The 19348-nt window shown below is 40.8% G+C and overlaps 1 protein-coding gene and 1 long non-coding RNA gene across 3 annotated transcripts in view; both read left to right on the forward strand.

The window, feature by feature from the left end:
• Positions 1-13648, forward strand: part of tsc22d2 (TSC22 domain family 2) — a 33114-nt gene extending 19466 nt beyond the window's left edge. For both annotated transcript variants that reach the window (XM_034582557.1, XM_034582556.1), the window contains 2 exons: positions 11840-11891; positions 12268-13648. In XM_034582557.1, coding sequence (XP_034438448.1) covers positions 11840-11891; positions 12268-12573 — 358 coding nt within the window. In that variant the 3' untranslated portion in view covers positions 12574-13648. The remainder of the gene's footprint in view (positions 1-11839; positions 11892-12267) is intronic.
• Positions 1253-2113, forward strand: LOC117759969. The gene is made up of 2 exons (XR_004613597.1): positions 1253-1928; positions 1962-2113. It is a non-coding gene; the product is annotated as an uncharacterized LOC117759969 (long non-coding RNA).
• Positions 13649-19348: the final 5700 nt, after the last annotated feature.

Raw genomic sequence — 19348 nt, forward strand, 5'->3', positions numbered from 1 at the left:
CTCGGGTTTCTCTTGCCATGAGCAGCACAGTGGCCAGGGGGTTTAGCTCTGCACATAGAAGATCTCACTGACATGCCTTTGTAATAGAAGGAAAAATGGCCTCACAAAGCTTCAGAAGGCAGACTGTTATTCTAATCAAAGAGATGATCTTACTGTGAAATCATGAATAGAGAAATGGATTGTAAGGGGGCATTGCATGGAAGTATAAAACACTTTGCAGGAACTGGATCAGTTGTACCTAGAACATGTTCAGGCAGGCGAAAGGTGACTACACCATCAGAATATCAATACATCAAGCTTTCCTTGAAGACAAAACAGCAGGATATGGAATTTGCTGAGAAAAGAATGCAAAACTGCAAATGTGAAAAGAAGGCTGTCTTGTAGTGATTTCTGAGGAAGAGGAGCAGTTTCTAAACCACTTCTCAAACAGGGAAAAAGGCCAAACTCTTGGTATGGGATAAGAAATACTAGCATTACACAGTGGATGACTTGTATTCCAGGTTTATTGTATCAAACAGCAGTAAAACATAGTGCCGGGAATATTCATGTCTCGGGCAAGTTTACCTACTCTGGACACGCGAATTGACTTACACACCGACTCCACCACTTCGTTCTACAACTCCCTGAAAGAGAGAGTCCTGAATGTCATGTACAGTCCCCTCATCTCACTCACATTGATGGGGACACAGGGTGATTAAGAAGTTTTCCTCTTAATCAAGCTCCTTTTTTTTTTTTATATAATACATTTTTTCTATAACTACATATACATATATATTTGTTTTCTCAGGATACAGAACAGACTACATATTTGACGTAGCCTTCATTTCCAATGGATAATAAATCATTGTAAAACGTGTGAGTTCCCGTTGAGCAGCATCAGTACTAGGAAATGGGAAGATTAACGCCAGTTGATATTGATTAAGATTGCATGAGTCACAACCACTTTTTGTTCCCACGTGCTGTCTCATTGAAACTGTTTGATTGTCTGCCATGGATGTTTAATTGGCTGTCAAACAACACTCATAAACTCTGAAGTTGAGGTGGCAGCGCACTTATTATATTTGGCTAGTCGAGTCGTGAAATGATGTTTAAGATTTTCTGAGCAAAGAGCTCTGAGGAAACCATTTTCATTTGGGTCCAGAGACATAGGAGTCCTTTAGGCATGTTTAGGTAAATTAGAGCAATTTCTATTTAGACTTTTGCTATGGTTGCCAAATTTGAGCCCAGTTGGACTGTGTATTGTGTATGACCATATTCTTAAAAGCGAAGCCGGTTCCGATGGGATGGGAATGTTTACGTAAAAACAACAGTAGCAGTTGAGCAAGTGTGTTTGTCGCCGCTGCCGACTGAAGATTCCGCACTTCTGTTTGTTCACCATCCAGCTCATGTTTGCCTCGAGGCCCTGTGACTAACAGTGCGTCTTTATTCAAGGGTTTTCAACTAACCGCAGGAAAATCTGAGGGAGCCGCCTCATTCCACCTCCCTTTGTGAGCCAACTCTCCTGCAAGGTTGGACTTGTTATAAGCGAAGAGGGGATTGCTCATAAACAGTTTGAGGGCCTAAAGGAGCATTCCTGTTGGATTCCTCTATGATTGCTTTGAAAAGTGTAAAAACCTAAGCTGGGCAGTGCACCCCAACACAACTTACCAGTAATATTTTGAGCTAGTCTCACAGTGTTGCGTGCATCAAAACACGATTACCTATTGACATGTGCAACAGGAATCATCTACAATAATATCTTAATTGTTGTTTTAATGACGTTTGAGCTGATATTGTCGAAAATGTCCCCAATCAAATTCCAAGTTAATATAGAATATATAAATAACATAAAATTTGTGAACAAACAATGATAAGAGGCAAAATGCAGACATCTGAAAAGACAGATGTCGGAAATCGGCTGCAATTTAAGACTGTTTGACAACTAACTTGTTTCAGCATCTGCCTATGCAGAGAATATAAAGGATATGAAAATCTTTGGAAGTCAGCTGACCACAACCCGGCCTAAACCAGCCAAGGTACCAACACAAAACCACAGTCAGCCAACTTAACTGGAATAGTTCCTCAGGACAGGAAAAGCAACAGATGAAATACTGTCACTACTATCATTTGCAGACAACATGGATGGTTTTAAGCCTTTTAATACTTTAGACCAAAGATACACACTGTTTGGCTAAAAATATTTTAGTCACACATGTCTGCCTTAACTTCCTGATTCAAGTTGCCAGACTTTGGCAAAACAACCAATAATTTATATCCTATTAGTAAGAACAAGCTAGTTCAATACAAAACTTTTACATAAACATTTTTTAACAAATATCTATTTTTAAATATCTAGATATGATTTTATGTCTATCACTCTTTCCTACTTGCCTGATTGTCTTTACAGTCAAATCTTCTGTAGTTCTAAGGTCACAAAGATTGAATGCCTGTAAAATTATTTTAATAAATTTACAAACCATGATGAGATTCTACAAGTTTCTGAACATCAAGACTTATTTTTAAATGCCTAAAAAACTTGTGCAAAAATTATCAACATCTACATTGAAGTCACGAGTAAAAAAAAATGCCTTTTTAAACATAGAAGCAAAATATACTATATAGCAGTGCTGAATATAGTTGTGCTGTTTTGTGGAATGTGTAACTTCAGTTTCAGTGTGAGAACCCATCCGTTTTGAATTTGTACTCGTGTAAAAGCTGTTTTTCTTCTTTTTTGTTGCATCACCGTTGATGTCATTTTTGCACAAATCGAATTTTGACATTCACAGATTTTTTCCTACAACTGCCAATGTTTTGTTCTTCACAGTCGATCTAAAATTCCCTGCACAGACTTATTAGTGGTTTACAAGGCCAATAAACAACCCTGGAATTCTTAATTATTTCTGATCGTCATTACACAAACGCAAACTCTATTGACCTTTATTTGATCCCTTAGCTCGGCTTACATCGCCTCTGAGATTAATTTATTTCAGCCAAACTAAATTACAGGTTATGGTCTTCATTTGTTAACATTTCAGAAAAGCGATCTGTTGATCCGCTGAATAGATTCATTGTGAGGCTGTGATTGGTCCCAAGTAAAGCAGCAGCGGCCCTTTTACTGCCCTCCATCCCCAGTAATCAACTTTATGATTGCAAACAATAAAGAAAAGACAGATTTATATTCACACTGAGCACACCTGATCAGCGGCCCCTCGCTCAGCCGTCATTTGATCTAGACCAGTTATGCACTTTGTGTTTATGACACAGAAACAAACATTTCATTATGAGGCAAGTTGAACGTGGGAAAGATGCAGTTTCACTCCTGATGTGCTCATACCAGTCAACTCCTAATTGGCTTATTTTATAATTTCTCAGCATTCTGCCTTTATCATTCATAAAAAAATCATGTGTTTTTGCTCTATACATTTCGGGGTAGCTAAAGGGTTAGAAAATACAAAAAATGACAAGCGAGAGAAAGGTAGATTAAATATCTTATCTTACTTTAAACTTGAAGTTAGATATGTTTTTATTACCTATTGATATTCACGCTTAACTGCCGGCTAACTACTTAAACACCACACGTTATTCAACATCTGTTAAAACTTGGATTTTCACCAAATCCTCTTTTTCTCTTGGCATTGACATAATTGGAGTCCCTCATTTCTCCATACAAATGGAAAACACCCACAAAAAAACACTTTGTAATTGCTGACAGGCTGTGGGGCATATGCTCAGAGGACGTCGCCCAATTCAATTTCAAAGTCTTTCTTAGAATCACACACAACAATAAGTGCATAATTCTGAACAGATTCCTCAGTGGTTGTAAAGGAGGTACACTCCCTCCAGCAAAATCACTAACTGCAGATCCTCGATGGATATGACATGACTTGACATAGTGCAGAGGTCTGATCTCAGACTTAAGCCTTTTTCAATGCAGGGAGGGATCGATGAATGGAGATCATAATCATCAAAGACTTTAAACGGCTTATGTAACAGACCTCATGTCTCAAAGAGGCGTGTCTGTAGGTGGCAGCATTTTCATCCTGTCACCTTTATCTTTGGAAACATTGCGCACACATGCAGCCTTTTCAATGTCGTCTTGCTTCACACTTAGTCAGTGGAAGGCATTCACAACTGGGAGATACCCAATATAACCACAGGCTTCTACTGTTCGGATCAGCAGAGGGTCAATTGGCGTACACAGCCATACACAGCCATACACAGCCATGCAGTGAATGATTATCGGAAGAAGTACATTTGGCATTCTGCTTAAATTTAAAGGTATTATGTGTACTAATTCTTAATTAAAATGTCTAAAAATGACTAGACCTATGTTTAATTTGTTGTTTACTTGTGTACTTGCATTATTCAAAATGTATCCAACAATGTTCAAACCCAGAGAAATCCTCGGTTTTATTCAAGATAACAGGAGGTTTCATTTCGGTTGCCTTTTAATTGCGTCATATCTGCTTTCCCAGTGACAAGAACTCCCATGATCACACGCTGCTTCATGATGCTGTCAAGCTAGGTTTTTTGTTTTGAATGAGAGACCCCTCGCGCCAGAAGTTACACATTGTATGTTTTATCGGGGTTACAGCTAACAATTATTCTCACTCTCCGCTGTGTAACGTCAAGTCCTGAAGCTCAAGTTTCACAAAAAAATTAGATGGATGCAGCAGTTAAACACTAATGGCTGAGACATGTATCAGGTCCCAGAGTTTTCACAGCATTGCTCCTATTGACATTAGTCTGACCCAGACCCTGTAGCTCAGAGAGGAAGCCCAAATGAGGCTAAGTCCTTGATCCCGTGATAAATGCTCTGCTGAATACAGAGGCTCGTTAACAGCGAGGTGCCAGGATTTTCCCATCAAGGCTTCAGGAGTAAGAGTTACTTTTAACACATTTCTGTGGGGTCTCAATCCACATTGGGCCAAACAAGTGGCACACACCCAAATCACTGAGGGTAGTGGAGAAAAAGTCATTAAATATGATATTGAGACGTGGTGCATTCTGAGGATCTGCTTTCATTTGAGCACCGTATAGACGGTGATTATTTAAGGCCCCCCCCCCACCCTGGGTCCCCTACTGTTTGCACATGGAGTTCGATGGTCACATTACACTGTGGCTCTTTATTATTTCTTCGGGAGCTGGGTGGGATGACGCTGCAACCATTAACAAACATCCCTGACAGGAGTTATTTTAGTCCCGACACAGGTTAAAATAACGAAGTCCTCCGTAACCCGGTAAAATTAAGACTGACTGTTGAAGCTCATCCGCTGTCTCAAGAACCGAGGTCGTCTTCGACTGTATCAACTCCTCAAGGGCTTCGAAACAAGCATGTGCTCCCTGTCGTCTAATTCATCCACCAAGGCGTCTTCTGAAGGTGTCCATGTCTTAGGGCGAGCTGATGGTCTTAGAGGGAATGTCACGTGGGACATGTACAACAAGGCCATGTTTGTGAACAAGTCTGGGGATTATGTAACAGGCGAGGGTACGAGTGGGACAGTTCCTTTGGGCTGTTTACGAGGAAGCTCGGTGGCACCAGACTCACCCACTCATGACTCTGATTTAGTGCTGGAAAAATAAAGCTTCAATCTCCGAACGAGCAGTCCCTGAGGTCCGTCTTATTTTGTTTAGTCTATATTGTTTCAGCGTGTACCTCCCCTTACAAAAGACGTCCCAACAACACAGCATCCGATAAATACCCAACGTTCAGAGACTCATATTAACTGACTCCCAGCATCCTGCAATTGTCAAGATTCTTTCCTTTTGTGACTATTCTAGTCCAAAATGCAAATTTCAAGTATGCATCACCAAAGATAGATTTGTGGTTGTTTGGATCATGACAAGCATGTGAATGTGATCCAACAATGCAAATCATTATTGTTAACACACTGCAAAAATATTCACCTTGACTTGTGTTATCAGTTTTAAGTTACAATCAACAACATAATGGAATGTTTTCTTGTGGTATGAGGTAATGATACTTGTGTATTATTATTTACAGCCTTAGAGATGTCTAAAGAATTTTTTTTGGATAAAGTATCTCAAGTTTTCCTGGACAGAGACATAATTGATCTAAAAATTAAAACACTAAAGCCTTATTTACAGTGGGGGTTTCCATGGAAAACTGGATGTGGCCGCTGCCATGATCTAATTTGTCTAACTAGATAGGTAAACATGTCAGGCTCACAGGTCTCCTGTTGAGAAGTCTCCCTTTAAAAATACTGGTCTCTTTGTTTTCAGAGAGGGGGATCATTAGTCGAGCAAAGTGTTGCGAGGTGGGTTGAGAAGCTTGGTTGGTTGCAGAGTCATGCAGTTGATTTTTCCTTTCCAATCTTTTCACTAAGTTATGTCAAGAAGCCAATTCCAGTTCTCGGAAACATTACATTTCCGGGGTTTTCCGTTGCTTTCTGGAAGCCTATGCGCAGTGGGGACATCGGAGGGAGGGCTGTTTCAATTGTGTATTGTGAAAATAAGCATTCTGACGTAACCTTTGGCGTTCGTTACAGTTAACATTGGTAAAACTTTGGACATATTTATTGTTCGTCAGGTTTTCTCCCTGGTTTATTTCTGCTGTAAAGCCATCAGGAGATACAAAGTACTTGTTTTCCCTCATCATAAATTAATTTCCTCTTTGGCTGCAGGACCATATTAGGACCAACATGGTTATATGTCCTATATATTCTTCCTCTGTGTAGCATTGGACAACCCCTAGCATTGTTTTTTATATTTATTTGGTTTAAGTGCAACATAAAGGTCTTTTAAGTCTTATAATGAAACCCTCTCTGTCAATGTTTACTTGTAGCATTAGTGACTGTATTGAAAGTTTCCCTTGTTAGATGACAACTGTAAATATTAATAAGCATATGGTGGCACGTTGGAGTGGTTTTTGCCTGATGAATGGCACTAATTTGATAATTTTTATGTTAAAATTTTTATATTTTCTCATTTTGCCAAGTGTCGTCATAAAATTTGCTGATTTCTGCCATAATGAGTTAATTGTGATCATTAAAGAAAGACTTCTGCCTGAAGTTGCTCTTTTGAGTGTTCTGCCGACCTCTTCTGGTGCAGCAGCTGAACTACATCTACAAACAATGAGAGCTGCACTAAAGCAGTTTGAAAGAGGACAACAGTGAGTCGCCAGTGAGTAAGCGCACTCCCTCTGTTGTTACAGCCCACCCTCCACCTATTGTTTTGAAATGCACTCGCAGAGGAGGAGGGTGGTTATCACTGAGGTCTAATTTATCCAGCTGCCTCCCCCCACGGTGAGTGTTTGCGTGCTTTGGGTTGGGGACGTGTGCCACATTGGATTTCTGGCACTGTGAAACATCATGTGACAAACTCGTGGAGATGCGAGCACACTTTGCTCCTGCACGTGTCTCATATGAAACAGGTCCACCCAAAATGTCAGGATCAATATGTGTGCTGATCAGAAACAGAAAAAGCAGTTACTGATGTTGTGGCTGATCAGTGTTGCTGTGCGTGAGCAGGTCGGAGCTCCGTGTCAAACAGGACACATGCTGATGATGGAAACAACCGGAGCTGGTATCAAACCAAACACTTTGAGGTTGCTGTTTTGATAACCAGTCCTCTCTGAGCAGCTTGACTGTGTGCTGTCCCAGCGTGATGGTGGCTCTGACACAGATGTCTGGGTCGGGAGGCGCTGGCCTCTAAGCCGGAGGTGTCCCGATCTGGAATGTGCTGCCTTGTGGTCCTGCAGACTTTGTTGTGGGGGGTCGTGCTGCTGCAGTCTGCGGGGAAGGCCCATGTTGAGGTTAACACAGCGAGAGGCCCTTATATAAACCTCCACATGTCTTCCTCTTTGTATAAAATGTACAGTTTGCTTTGTTTTGCTTGGACAGTGAATGGCAACAAACGAGTCCACTTACTTTCCTTCTAACATCTCTTCTATCTCCTTCAGGCCCGATCTCGCAGTCACTCGACAACACTGATTTAATGTAACCTGCATGACTCTTGTTTTTGTTTTTATTATTGATAAAAACACTTTACAGCCTCAGCTCGTAAACATTCCTCTCTCTTTTTGTCCATGATGTGTAAATGCTCAGTTCCAAAAGGGAGGAATGCCCACACCTCTTGTTGTTTATCAGCCCTCGCATCACACGTCCGAGCAAGACCCTTGTTGTGGATCTTTCATGCTGTTCATCATCTCCAAATTGCAGTTATAATTTTTAATAATATATCTTTTATCTCGCTCTGCAGTGTGACAGGAATGCAAATGAGAGGAGAAAAGGAGGTGGACATTTTTTGAAGTCTTACTTTGCCTCACGTGGTTTGCTGTTTGTGTTGCCACAGGAAAGAAACAGAACACTGAGGAAATGTGGAACACTGCTTTACCAATCTGATTACTTACTTGCAAAGCACATGAACTCACCCAGGGGATTTAGTGTGACATTCAATGACGTTTCAGTGCACGGATTTTAGTCAATTTGACCAATGAAAATATCACAGTATTCTCATTTTTCTTTGGTTATGTGTCAATAGCATACAGTTCATGAGGGAAAACGAGCCTCCTCATTCGCCTTGTCACCCTTCACCAGTCGATTTTCACATTTTCCTCAACACCGCTGCTGTTGAATAATCAAATTAAAAAGAACACCGAAGCTGTTTTCAAACATGAACTCCAGATAATGTGTGAACCCATATTGTCTGGACGTGATCTGAACTTTGCCTCTCACATATGAAGAACGCAGCAGGAGCTTGTCCGGGTCAGACGCGTTCGCAACAACAAGAAAATGCGTTCAAGTGAGGAGTGACGGCTAAATAGAGCACGCAGGAGGCACTACATAACATATAAATTCTGCTGTTTGGGTTTACAGCACATCAACGCTTGTCTTTCCAAATTGACATCTTCTTCAGCGTCTTCCACATGCACCTCTGTCTGTAATATCCTGCTGTCATCTCACATGGGCACACTGACATTCTCCAGAGTTCTTACTGGGGGGCTGACAGGAAGAGAAAGTAAAGAAAGTCAGGAGCAACTGACTCGGATGTTCTCTGGATAATTTCTGGAGGATACCCGGAGTTTGGTGCACGTCTGAAAGCAGCTTGACCAGTTCACATTTGCAGAAACATTATGAAAATGTTGCGGAGATCCACTTTGAAACAATGAACAAAGCCAACACCTATAGTTTGACATTTATGTGCCAACAGAAAAGAACAAGAGCATCAAGACCTCATTGTTTGTCCGTACATCAACAAAAGAAAAACAAAGCACTACCTCCTCTTCTAATTACAGCTTTATCTGTGGAATTAGTCGTCCTGTGCCTCTGGAGAGATTTTGTTCTTGGCACAGTGGCTGCAGAGAGTAATGAAACTTGTTCAGGACTGAATGAAGTGCAGGGAGGAGGGAGATCAGGCTCAACTCCGCCTCCTTGTTTCCCAACCATGTGACCTAGCGGGCTTTTAAGACTCAACTCAGCTGCGAAGTCAAACAGGAGGCGCTGTCGTCGCAACACACGCACAGAGAACTCAGTGTAAACTTGTTTTAAGTTCGGAGAGGCTTCGTAGAAACGGCACCGACATGCGCTGCAGAATGAGCTACAGTCTGCCCTGCTCGCCGGGAACATCACCCACGTACTCGGGGCGTTTGATGACGTACAGAGCAAGATGCGTCAGGTAAAGAACTTTCTCTGAGTGTTTTACTTTGGGATGAGTTTACCTCCATGTGGTCGGTGGGATTGTTAGTCTGTGGGTTTGCTGCCGTTCTGCCTCTTGTACACTCTCATATTAACTCAATGCTGTGGATGTAAAGTTGCCATTTGGCCTCTTTCTCTGCATCCTGAGTGTTTCAAGAGCTTTCCGATCAGCTGTTTGACCCATTGTCCTCCCTGTGGTCAGCGTGTGGTCCCACTAGTGGCATCATGTTGGGTTTTGTTTGTACTTCACGCCCCCCAGTTTGACCACCACCACCGCGACTTGTTGCCTACGTGCGCTCCGGCATGAAGGCTGTGAAGTCCTGGATAAAGCACTGGGGCTCCACACGATCCTGTGGTGGTGCTCAACGCTTACCTTTTTTAAGTCAACAATGTTTTAAATGCATTTATAGCTTAGTTGTATTGTATTTACACGGATCCACAATGAGTTGAAGTGCAGATACTCGAGTTTCCAAGTTCACGCTTGATCTTTACGCACACGGAATAAAGTTCACGCTTTGAAAAAGACCTAAATTACGCGCACGCATGTCATGTAAATAAAGGCATTCGGGCTCATGCGCACATGTTTTGAGCTCTTCACTCCCCCGGACCCGTCTTTGCATGTGTTGCTCTCGCTGCACTTGCACCATGTGGCCTCAGGCTGTGTCCAAACATGACAATAGTGCGCCTGGACTTCGTGGTCCCTCTCCTGGATGTCAGAGCACCTTCTAGCGGCACCGAACCGACTCGGTGCTTGCTTTTCTTTTTTTAGTTTCTGCATCCACATCCGAGCTGGGCGGTGTTTGTGCGCGCAGGAGAGAAGCTTGTTTTTCCTGGAGAATAAGATAAAAGCTCCAGTTTGGTGTTTTTATATATTTGTTCTCTCCGTGAAGTGAACTCTCAACATTCACTGGCGTCGTGTTGTGTGAGGATCTGGATCGAGGCTCAGTAAGTGAATCGTCTTTTGTGGGTTAAACTGAGATGCCTTTTTTCCCTTCTCTCTTTCTTCCCGCGGAGGAGAAAAGAGGTCGCAAAACAAGATGTTGCGCTGCTCTGAAGTGGTTTTGAAAAACAGTTTAAACCAGCTGGATTCATAAAGAAGCAACAGGGGATACGTAACCCCCCCCCTCCCAAGAATATGATTTAATGTGTTTTTAACCGAGAGAGCGGAGGCGATGAGATGCAGCTGATCGTGTAAACCGATCCCAGCCGCGCCCGGATCACAGCTCCTGCAGGAATGAAGTCTTCCTCCTTCCATGATCTGTGATCTGCCTTCACTGCAGCATAGTCCTGTAGAGGCAGAACTGATAATGACCACGACCTGCTGACATGTTGGAATTTAAGCAATGTCCAGGAGCTTTGCTATCCTGCCCCTGCTGCTTCTACACTAGGGTACATGACACAGCCGTGACTATATTCTTATTTACACTTGGACACATGCTTTTTTTTTCTGTGGAAAGATGTCATGTGAAGTTTAATGCTGACTCACTGAATGGAAATAAACACTTGGAAGGTTATGAAATACAATAAGAAAAGACATTTAAAGAGAAATCTCCGATTGAGATTATAAGTGATGAGATGGCAATGGGAGTTGTGGTTGAACCTCTTTAGTGTTTAGTGTGATGAAGGTCAATTGTACCTCCAGTATTTTTACATCAAAGTTATCTGTGTATGTAAAGTACACAATGCTGTAATGGAGAGAAGTATGGACCTGTGCTGAGGGGAGTGTTTAGCATGAGACCGTTTTCCCCTCCCACCTCTAATGGAATGGGAAATGACATGTATGGTGATTTAGCCCAGTCCGATTTAGCCCGTGTTTAAGATCGGTGCCATGTCTGTAATATCCCACTTTGCCTTTAACAACATCAAACACAGGCCCTCTGCAGGATTTGAAAGTGTTCCTTTGTGACACTTTCTCTCAAGATCACTAAAAATAGATTATTTGTATTTCTGGTGTGTGTCTGTTGGAAAAGCATTTTATTCCAAATCAGTTCATCTCATTCCCTGAGAATGTTTTTTCTGAAAATAACCCAGGGATAGTTCAATGTTCTTTTTGAAAAATAAAAGTACACGAGGTTGTGTTTGTCACTTAAAGGAGCAGATTTGACAGTCGGTGAATACGGCCGAGCTGATTTCAGTCCTCAGCACGTGGTAGACATGAGACTGATATCCTGAAGTAACATTTTACTCTCTCTCTCTCTCCACAGTGCATCCGGTGCCAGCGTTGTTGCCATCGATAACAAGATTGAGCAGGCAATGGTGAGTTTTCCACTCATTACAGTTACAGCAAACATGGTCAGCTGACCCTCATTCTCGGCAAGCCTGTACAATGACTCGTTTCATAACTGTGTTTGCTGACGCTAAGTGACACAACTGACTCAACCACGCTGACACAACCGCTGCACTCTGATTGACAACTGACCTCTTTAAAATGCAGCTGTTGAAATCCTCACAGCCGCGACGCTTCAGCGCTAAACATGTCTCCAAAAAAACGTCACCAATTATCGCTTTGAGCTCTGAAACGACATTTTTCGCTTTCCTCCCTTTTTGAAGATGGAATCTGCTGTTGTGTGAATGTACAGTGAGTGTCATTTTGTGTAGTAATTTAAGTTTCCATTGTCGTGTCTTCTCTCAGGACTTGGTGAAGAGCCACCTGATGTATGCTGTTCGCGAGGAGGTGGAGGTGTTGAAGGAACAGATCAAGGAGCTGTACGAGAGGAACTCGGTGCTGGAGCGCGAGAACGCCGTGCTCAAGTCGCTGGCCAACTCGGATCAGCTCAGCCAGCTGTCCGGTCAGCTCACCCAGGGCAGCAACACACCACCGCTGCTGCTGCAGCAGCAACACCCGCTCGTCACAAACAACAACAACAACAACAACCCCTTAGTTCATCACGAGGGGAGCCCGAGCGTCCCTCATCAGCCCAACATCACCTCGGCGTGATCCCCCTTCCCCCAGAACACAAGCTTAAAAAACACACACCTCCCACGGACAGGAGCGGAAGATTCTGTTAGAAAAAGACAACAACTGCTACCGTCCCGTTAGCTCCATAAAGCAAAAGGCTCTGCTCTGCGCTCAGTATGTCCCATTTGAGGAAAAATCAACAACAGCGACATGTTTGTTTGTCACCTAGAGCCATGCTTCGATGTGTGCACGCTGCCGTCACCAGGCCTTCACGTTGTTAAGACATTTACCACCAATTGAAAAGTCTTATTCTGGCCCTGTGTTTGGCTGCAGAGAAGCGGGGAAAGAAGGAAAGGGGTAGGGGAGTCAGTCTAAACCGTAAAACTGCATGCTGATATTGTGCAGGGGACTGGGGGAGGGGTCAAAAGGCACAGAGGGCCCGATCTATTCGGGTAACAAGTGATGGAAGTGGACGATGCCCCTGCGAGGGTCCTGTAAAAACATCCAGCCCAGCATCTCTACCCCACATCACTCCAGGGCTGGAAGACGGCAGAGAGGTGGGGGAGAAGATTCGTCCTCCCTGAGCGGAGGAGGACGCCAGGGGGCCGGCTCGAGTGGAGCGAGTCGAGCGCCCCCAGCTTGTCATATGCTGCAACAAACGCTTATGTTGTTTTCTCAGAGCCACCATACTTTTGACATGAATCGTGATACTTTTTAATTAGTTCAGTTTTAGTATTTGCATTTATTTATTTCAGGGCTGCTATTTTCATAATGTAAATGAACAATGTCATCAAGATACTTATTAAAAAGCAAAAAGAAACCTTTCTCTTTGGTCTTTTTGGTATTTTAGAATCTGTCAGGTATTAAATTTGGTTGTCTCTCGCAGTAGATCTCAGTAAGTAGGCAATAAGTTCCATGATAGACACGTTTCTTCTCACGAGATAGTGCTAACACTAAGGCTGAGCTTGCATTAGGTGAAATCCAGGTTGAATGTATATTTTGTAAAGTGTAAAGTATTAAGAGTGAGGAGGAGGAGGGTTTGTACAGGAGAACACCAGTTTGTTAAGATATGAATTATGTGATGGGCTGTTTCGATAAAGAAACTAATAATTTACTTTTTTTTAGACTTTCTTTGTCAAAATGAAAAATTATGAATTTGTGGTTGTGGTAAGGGGGATGAAAAGCTGTGAAAATTGTTCGACCTACTTTATAACCAAAGACGCAAAGCTGTGTATGTTTTTTTTCCTCCCCATTTATAAATGCACATTTACTTTTTGTATTTTTTTTGTCCTATACTTTCTCTCCATCCCTATACTTTGTTGCTGTTTTGCATGTTCTGCATGATCTATAATCAGACCACTTTCTTACCTCATGTTTTTATCCAGCACTCTTTATTTTCCTGTCAAGTTGTCAGTCTGTGAATGATCGTCGGAGGGTTTGTGAAAGAGAACAATGGGCAAAGAGGGTGGAGTAAGTTGTAGAGGGTAAGAGTATGTATATGTATATGTGTATATATATATATATATATATATATATGTATATGTGTATATATATGTGTATATATGTATATATATATATATATATGTATATGTGTATATATATGTGTATATATGTATATATATATATATATATGTATGTATGTATATGTATATATATATATATAATGGAAAAGGTGTTTGTGTGGGATGGAAGGTCCTTGTGCATAAAACATTAGGCAGAAAAAGAGCCATCTTTTGTTTTCATATGCAGAGAAAGGGTTTTGTTACAAAGCAAATTTTAATGTATTTAATGAATGCGTTTAGACACTTTGCTTACCATGGAAAAAAACAAATGTCCCACAAAACAACGGAAACTATTAAACATTTTTCACACTTTAAAGCTGGAACCCAGTAGATTGTGTATGAGCATATTATGGGATGTCCTGTCTGTGCTTCCACGTCTTTGTGCCTCCTTTGCTGTCGCCTGCCATCGTCAGGCGATCAGGTTTCTTTCTCTGTGGCTTAGAACCAAACCAAAACGCTTGGTAATTGTACAATCAGTCATCTTTCTACTTGATGGACACTTTGATTTCCTTTTTTTTTTTTTGTGAAATGGGCTTATTTCTTTCTCTTTTCTGTATTTCTTTTGTTTTGAAGGAGATGCCGTGTACATGCCAAGTGTACTGTATGAACGTGATCACTGAGCCTTGGAGAAAATATCTTAACGATGCCCTTGAAATGTGCTGTTCAGACGATTTTAGTTTTCAGTCAGAAATAAATTACTGTTTTATTAAGAGACTGTCTTCATGAGTCTTTATTTTCTTTCCTCCCTTTTTGTGACTAATGGCAGAATTACAAACACGGGTCTATGATATAAATCATTTCATCACAGATAATTTCTGAATCTGGATATTTTTCTATAACTGAGTGAACAAAGAGACGTGTGAAAGAATCAATTGTTACATATACAAACGTTCACAGCAAACTACATTGTACTAATTGATTCCAAGACATGAAAGTGATCAACCATATGAAATTCAGCCATTGTTCATTTAGTTATAATATATAGTTATACATAGTGTTAAATAAAGATACAGTATATACATTTATTCCAAATCAACAATGTCCCATTTTCAGTCTTACATTTAGAACGTCTGTTACGACAATTTGGTTTATATTTTATTATGTTTCACTGCAGTGATCTGTATCCTGCTGTGTTATTTAAAGATGTATGCCAGTCAAAATATGTAAGTATAAGTTCATTTGTTTTTTGTAAATTGTTTTTGTTTTTCTGCCCTTTCTTTTTTAGAGTGTAAAAAAAATGAAAAATCAAACAAAAAACATGTACATATTCATACATGAAAATATATTTCCCTCAGGGGACATTAAAGTATAAAGTCTTATAAACCAAACTGCTCCAGTCTGTAAAAACACCAGTGTGATATCCCAGGCAACGTGAAACAGAGACAAACAACCATTCACACTCGGTTGCAGAACTAGGAGCTGTTCAGAGTGGACAATTAACTTAAGAGAACATGCAAACTGCACACAGAGAGACTGCGGCCAAACTGGGGATCAAACCTGGGACCACGGTGCTCACCACTGTCCACCGTGCCACTGTATCATAACAGCCCACAGTCTCAGCTATCTACATTGAGAACTCTTCAGAACGACAGGACACTCTGATTGTTTGTTGTTGATGACCTTGTGTTTCCAGGCAGAAGTGAAAACAGTTGGCGTGGTCACTTTGGGGCAGTTACATAAAACTGTGACCTCTGCAGGAAAGACGACACCTGCACGGACTGCTGTGCATGTGTGACTCTCCTAACTGTCATAAATTAGCACTTTATTACTGCTCCAGAAACACAGTTATTTTCAAAGCAGCACTGAAGTGAACATTGAGGCCAGGTCAGTTAGTTACTTAATAGCTCAGTGGTTTATATTGAAGTCACGAGTGAGCTCTTTATATATCAGACTTGAATTAGCCACTTTTTATGGACCTGCTCTTTATAATAAGCCCCACATGTTGTTTATGAAACACTCCTCCGCTTCTTCGTGCCCAAATCTGACATCTCAGGACATTGCATCCTCCGTGTCCCCGACTGTACAATGTTTCTGTTCTTTTCTTTCTCAGGTGCTGATAGAAGCAGTGTTGTGTTTGGCAAAGACCCACACATTTTTGTCATGTACTGTATCAAGCCATACATGTCATGCCTGCTTTTCAACAAAGAAAGAAGGTATGCAAACCATAGCAACTTCCCTATATGTCTGCAGGAGGTTATAGTCTTCAGTCTCACCACAGATATCCTGCTTTCACGACAGTCATCTATATATTTACAAGGACATCTTAGGAATCATTACCAATGTTTTTGTCTTTTTAATGATATATATCGGCTGATATATCCGTATTGATGTATTCTCTAATATTGGTATCTAATTTTTTGTAATCTTTTTTCTAAATACCTCAAAATGTTATTTTCACCTTGGAATGTCAAATAATGAAATTCGTGCTGCTCTTGTACAGAGATAATATCTAAATATCTTGTGCATATATTCAAATGAAAACCTGTCAGGGCATTCGAGGCTCCGTAGGTATCAGCATCTACCCCCCAAAATCCAAATCGGTCCGACTCCAATCTTAAAGCATCTCTATTTGTGACCAGAATAAAATGCATCAACACAACATGACCTTATTGATTTCCACCTTTGGTCCCTTTGAATCACAGCGGCCTGTTGACACAAACTGCCACATGCTGAGAAGAACGACTGCTCTGTTCCAAAACAGTGAACCTGCCAAGAGAAGAAGAGGATATCAGGAAATGTAATTACTCTCCATTTACCGTCTTTCCTTAGAAAAGCTTCTATCTTTATAACCCAGATCACTTGTGTAACACTAATTAAAACTTACTCCTATAACCATGGAAATCACAAAATACTAGAGTGTTGATCCATTCACATAGAGCACATGAGAAGAAATTGAGGTGAAGGGGTCTCTGTTAGCCCCTTAACAGACATCCATCATCAGTAATGTTCCTTTCATTTGCACTGTGCTGGAGAAAACAGCCGTTTCCTCAGAGCGCTGGTTTCTTTGTTTACAGGTGCCGCCATGTGAATCCAATTACCCCTCTTTGAACTCTTACAAAGTTACATGTAATCTGATCCACTCTTATTCAAGTCCAAAGAAAACTTTGAATTGTTTATTTTTACTTGAGTATCTGGGTTGATTTTTTTTTGTTTTGGCTCAGATACTTTATCAAATTCTTTTTTTATCATGTCAGACATCTTGTTAGACACCTTTTCTCACTCTTTCATTCAGTTACAACAGAAAAAAACAAACTACCAAGGAACCCTGTTGCAAATTTTAAAACTGGATCAACCGGACTTTGCATCACTGTGACAAATCCTCTTAATCACCTACTTTCCATTCATCATGTGTGTTCATGCTGCAGCAGGTTACAGCTCTGAGTCACCGTGGCCTGTACACGGCACAGCTGTACACAGCTGTGGTAAGGATGGGGTGTGTGGCCTACGTCACGACACTTGCAGTATATGCAAATCCACGGATGACGGACAGGAGCTAAACTCATCTCTTCCCCTTCTCATATCTTGATCATCAGCTTGTGCCGACGTGCCCTGACTCCTTATCATACGTGTCAGGAGTCAGGGAGCACATTGTAAAACACTCTCAGCAGAACAATTGATCGAGTGAATCATGCAATGATGGAAAGAAAGTTTTTTTTCAAGCACTGTACTTTCCACTTAATGCTACCTTATAATTCTACTCCACCACATTTGCGAGGTATATTGTAAGTATGACACTCCAAATCTTTGATTATATGTAACATGAAAAATAATGAAAACAAGACAATCGTATTCGAATTAGACATTTAATTGCTAAAAAACTCCATTTAGGAAGTGTTCAAGTTTTTTTGTGTCATATGTAAGCACATTGAAAAGTGGGTCAGTTAAGCAACTAGCGCAATAATTAGATTTAAATAAAGCAAAGTAAAAACTCAAATACAATACTATAAACTATATACATTCCAGGATACAAGTGTATTGACAACTTTAAAACTGTATAGGAATTTGTGTGATAAGTTATTACACATTTTCCATCCTTTATCTTTATGACGAATACATGTGCAATAGACCAAAATCAAAAAGATGTTTAAAAATCCAATACATACCAAAACATTAATCCAAATATCATATTATAAAATACCAGTATGAAGGGGGTTATTCTGCAGAATCACTTTTACAATGTGATGTTGCTGATTTCACTTGTAAGTAAAAGGACGTAATCACTTCCTTCATCACTGGTATTATGAGATTCATATTGATATATTCCCACAGGCCTCTGTATTTCCTTACATAAGAGTAAGAAAATAAGATCAGATTCCATCGTTCTCTTAGCTTGTGATAAATTGTGCAATCTACTTGTCAGAGCGTCACCACAGCACCAACGGATCTCAAGTGTCAAGTGTCTCACAGCACAGGGGAAGGAAGTGTTATGTAATCCCAGTGGAGGCCTGTTGTGTGCAGGGACTGACCACATTGTGCTTGAATGTGTTTGCACCTATTATGTAAAGACAATTACTCACCATTCAGTCATCCACAGCCACGCCTGCTTGTGACTGAGGATGACACTGGCTGTGGACTGACTCACCACTGCCACCAGGAACTGATCCAGGCTGCCTTGTGTTCATGGAGTTAACACAAAGATCAACACTGTGGCGCCATCATGTGGGTGTGATGTGACAGTGACATGAAGGCTCATAAAAAACTAAATAGCTGTGTTTTGAGCAGGATGTACGATTGTACTTGAGTGTTCTCCATTTTGTGCTACTTTATACTTCTTAATCATTATATATATATTTTAAAATAATTTATTTGACTGCAGGGTGCACCGTTTACTATTCAGATTGAGTTTTAACATAGATAAAATACAACACAGTCATAAAGTTTAAACCGGTGGTTCCCAACATGCTTGTCATGTTTCAAATGGGTATGAGTTATTGGCACTTTCACCAAAGTCTCCTGTCTCACATAGTTTGTATTAAATAATTTACAAAAATACATGTACAATAACAGGGAATAATTCATGGATATTGAAAGAATCTGGCTAATTTAAGAGACTTCCCTCTATAAGTGTGAAATTTGGTGCATCTTGATTCAATTTAAGGAGACTGTTGGGCAAAGGTACATGTATGGACTTCTAGGAGTTTCTAGGTATTATTATTTTTCTCTTACCTTGTTCTCTGGTGTCTGTATTTTTATCTCATAATATGTTAGTGGGAAAAAGTTAAACTGTTTTTGACACATTTGAAAACTGTAAA

This window comes from Hippoglossus hippoglossus, chromosome 4 (genome assembly GCF_009819705.1).
Source record: "Hippoglossus hippoglossus isolate fHipHip1 chromosome 4, fHipHip1.pri, whole genome shotgun sequence".
Taxonomy (NCBI): Eukaryota; Metazoa; Chordata; class Actinopteri; order Pleuronectiformes; family Pleuronectidae; genus Hippoglossus; species Hippoglossus hippoglossus.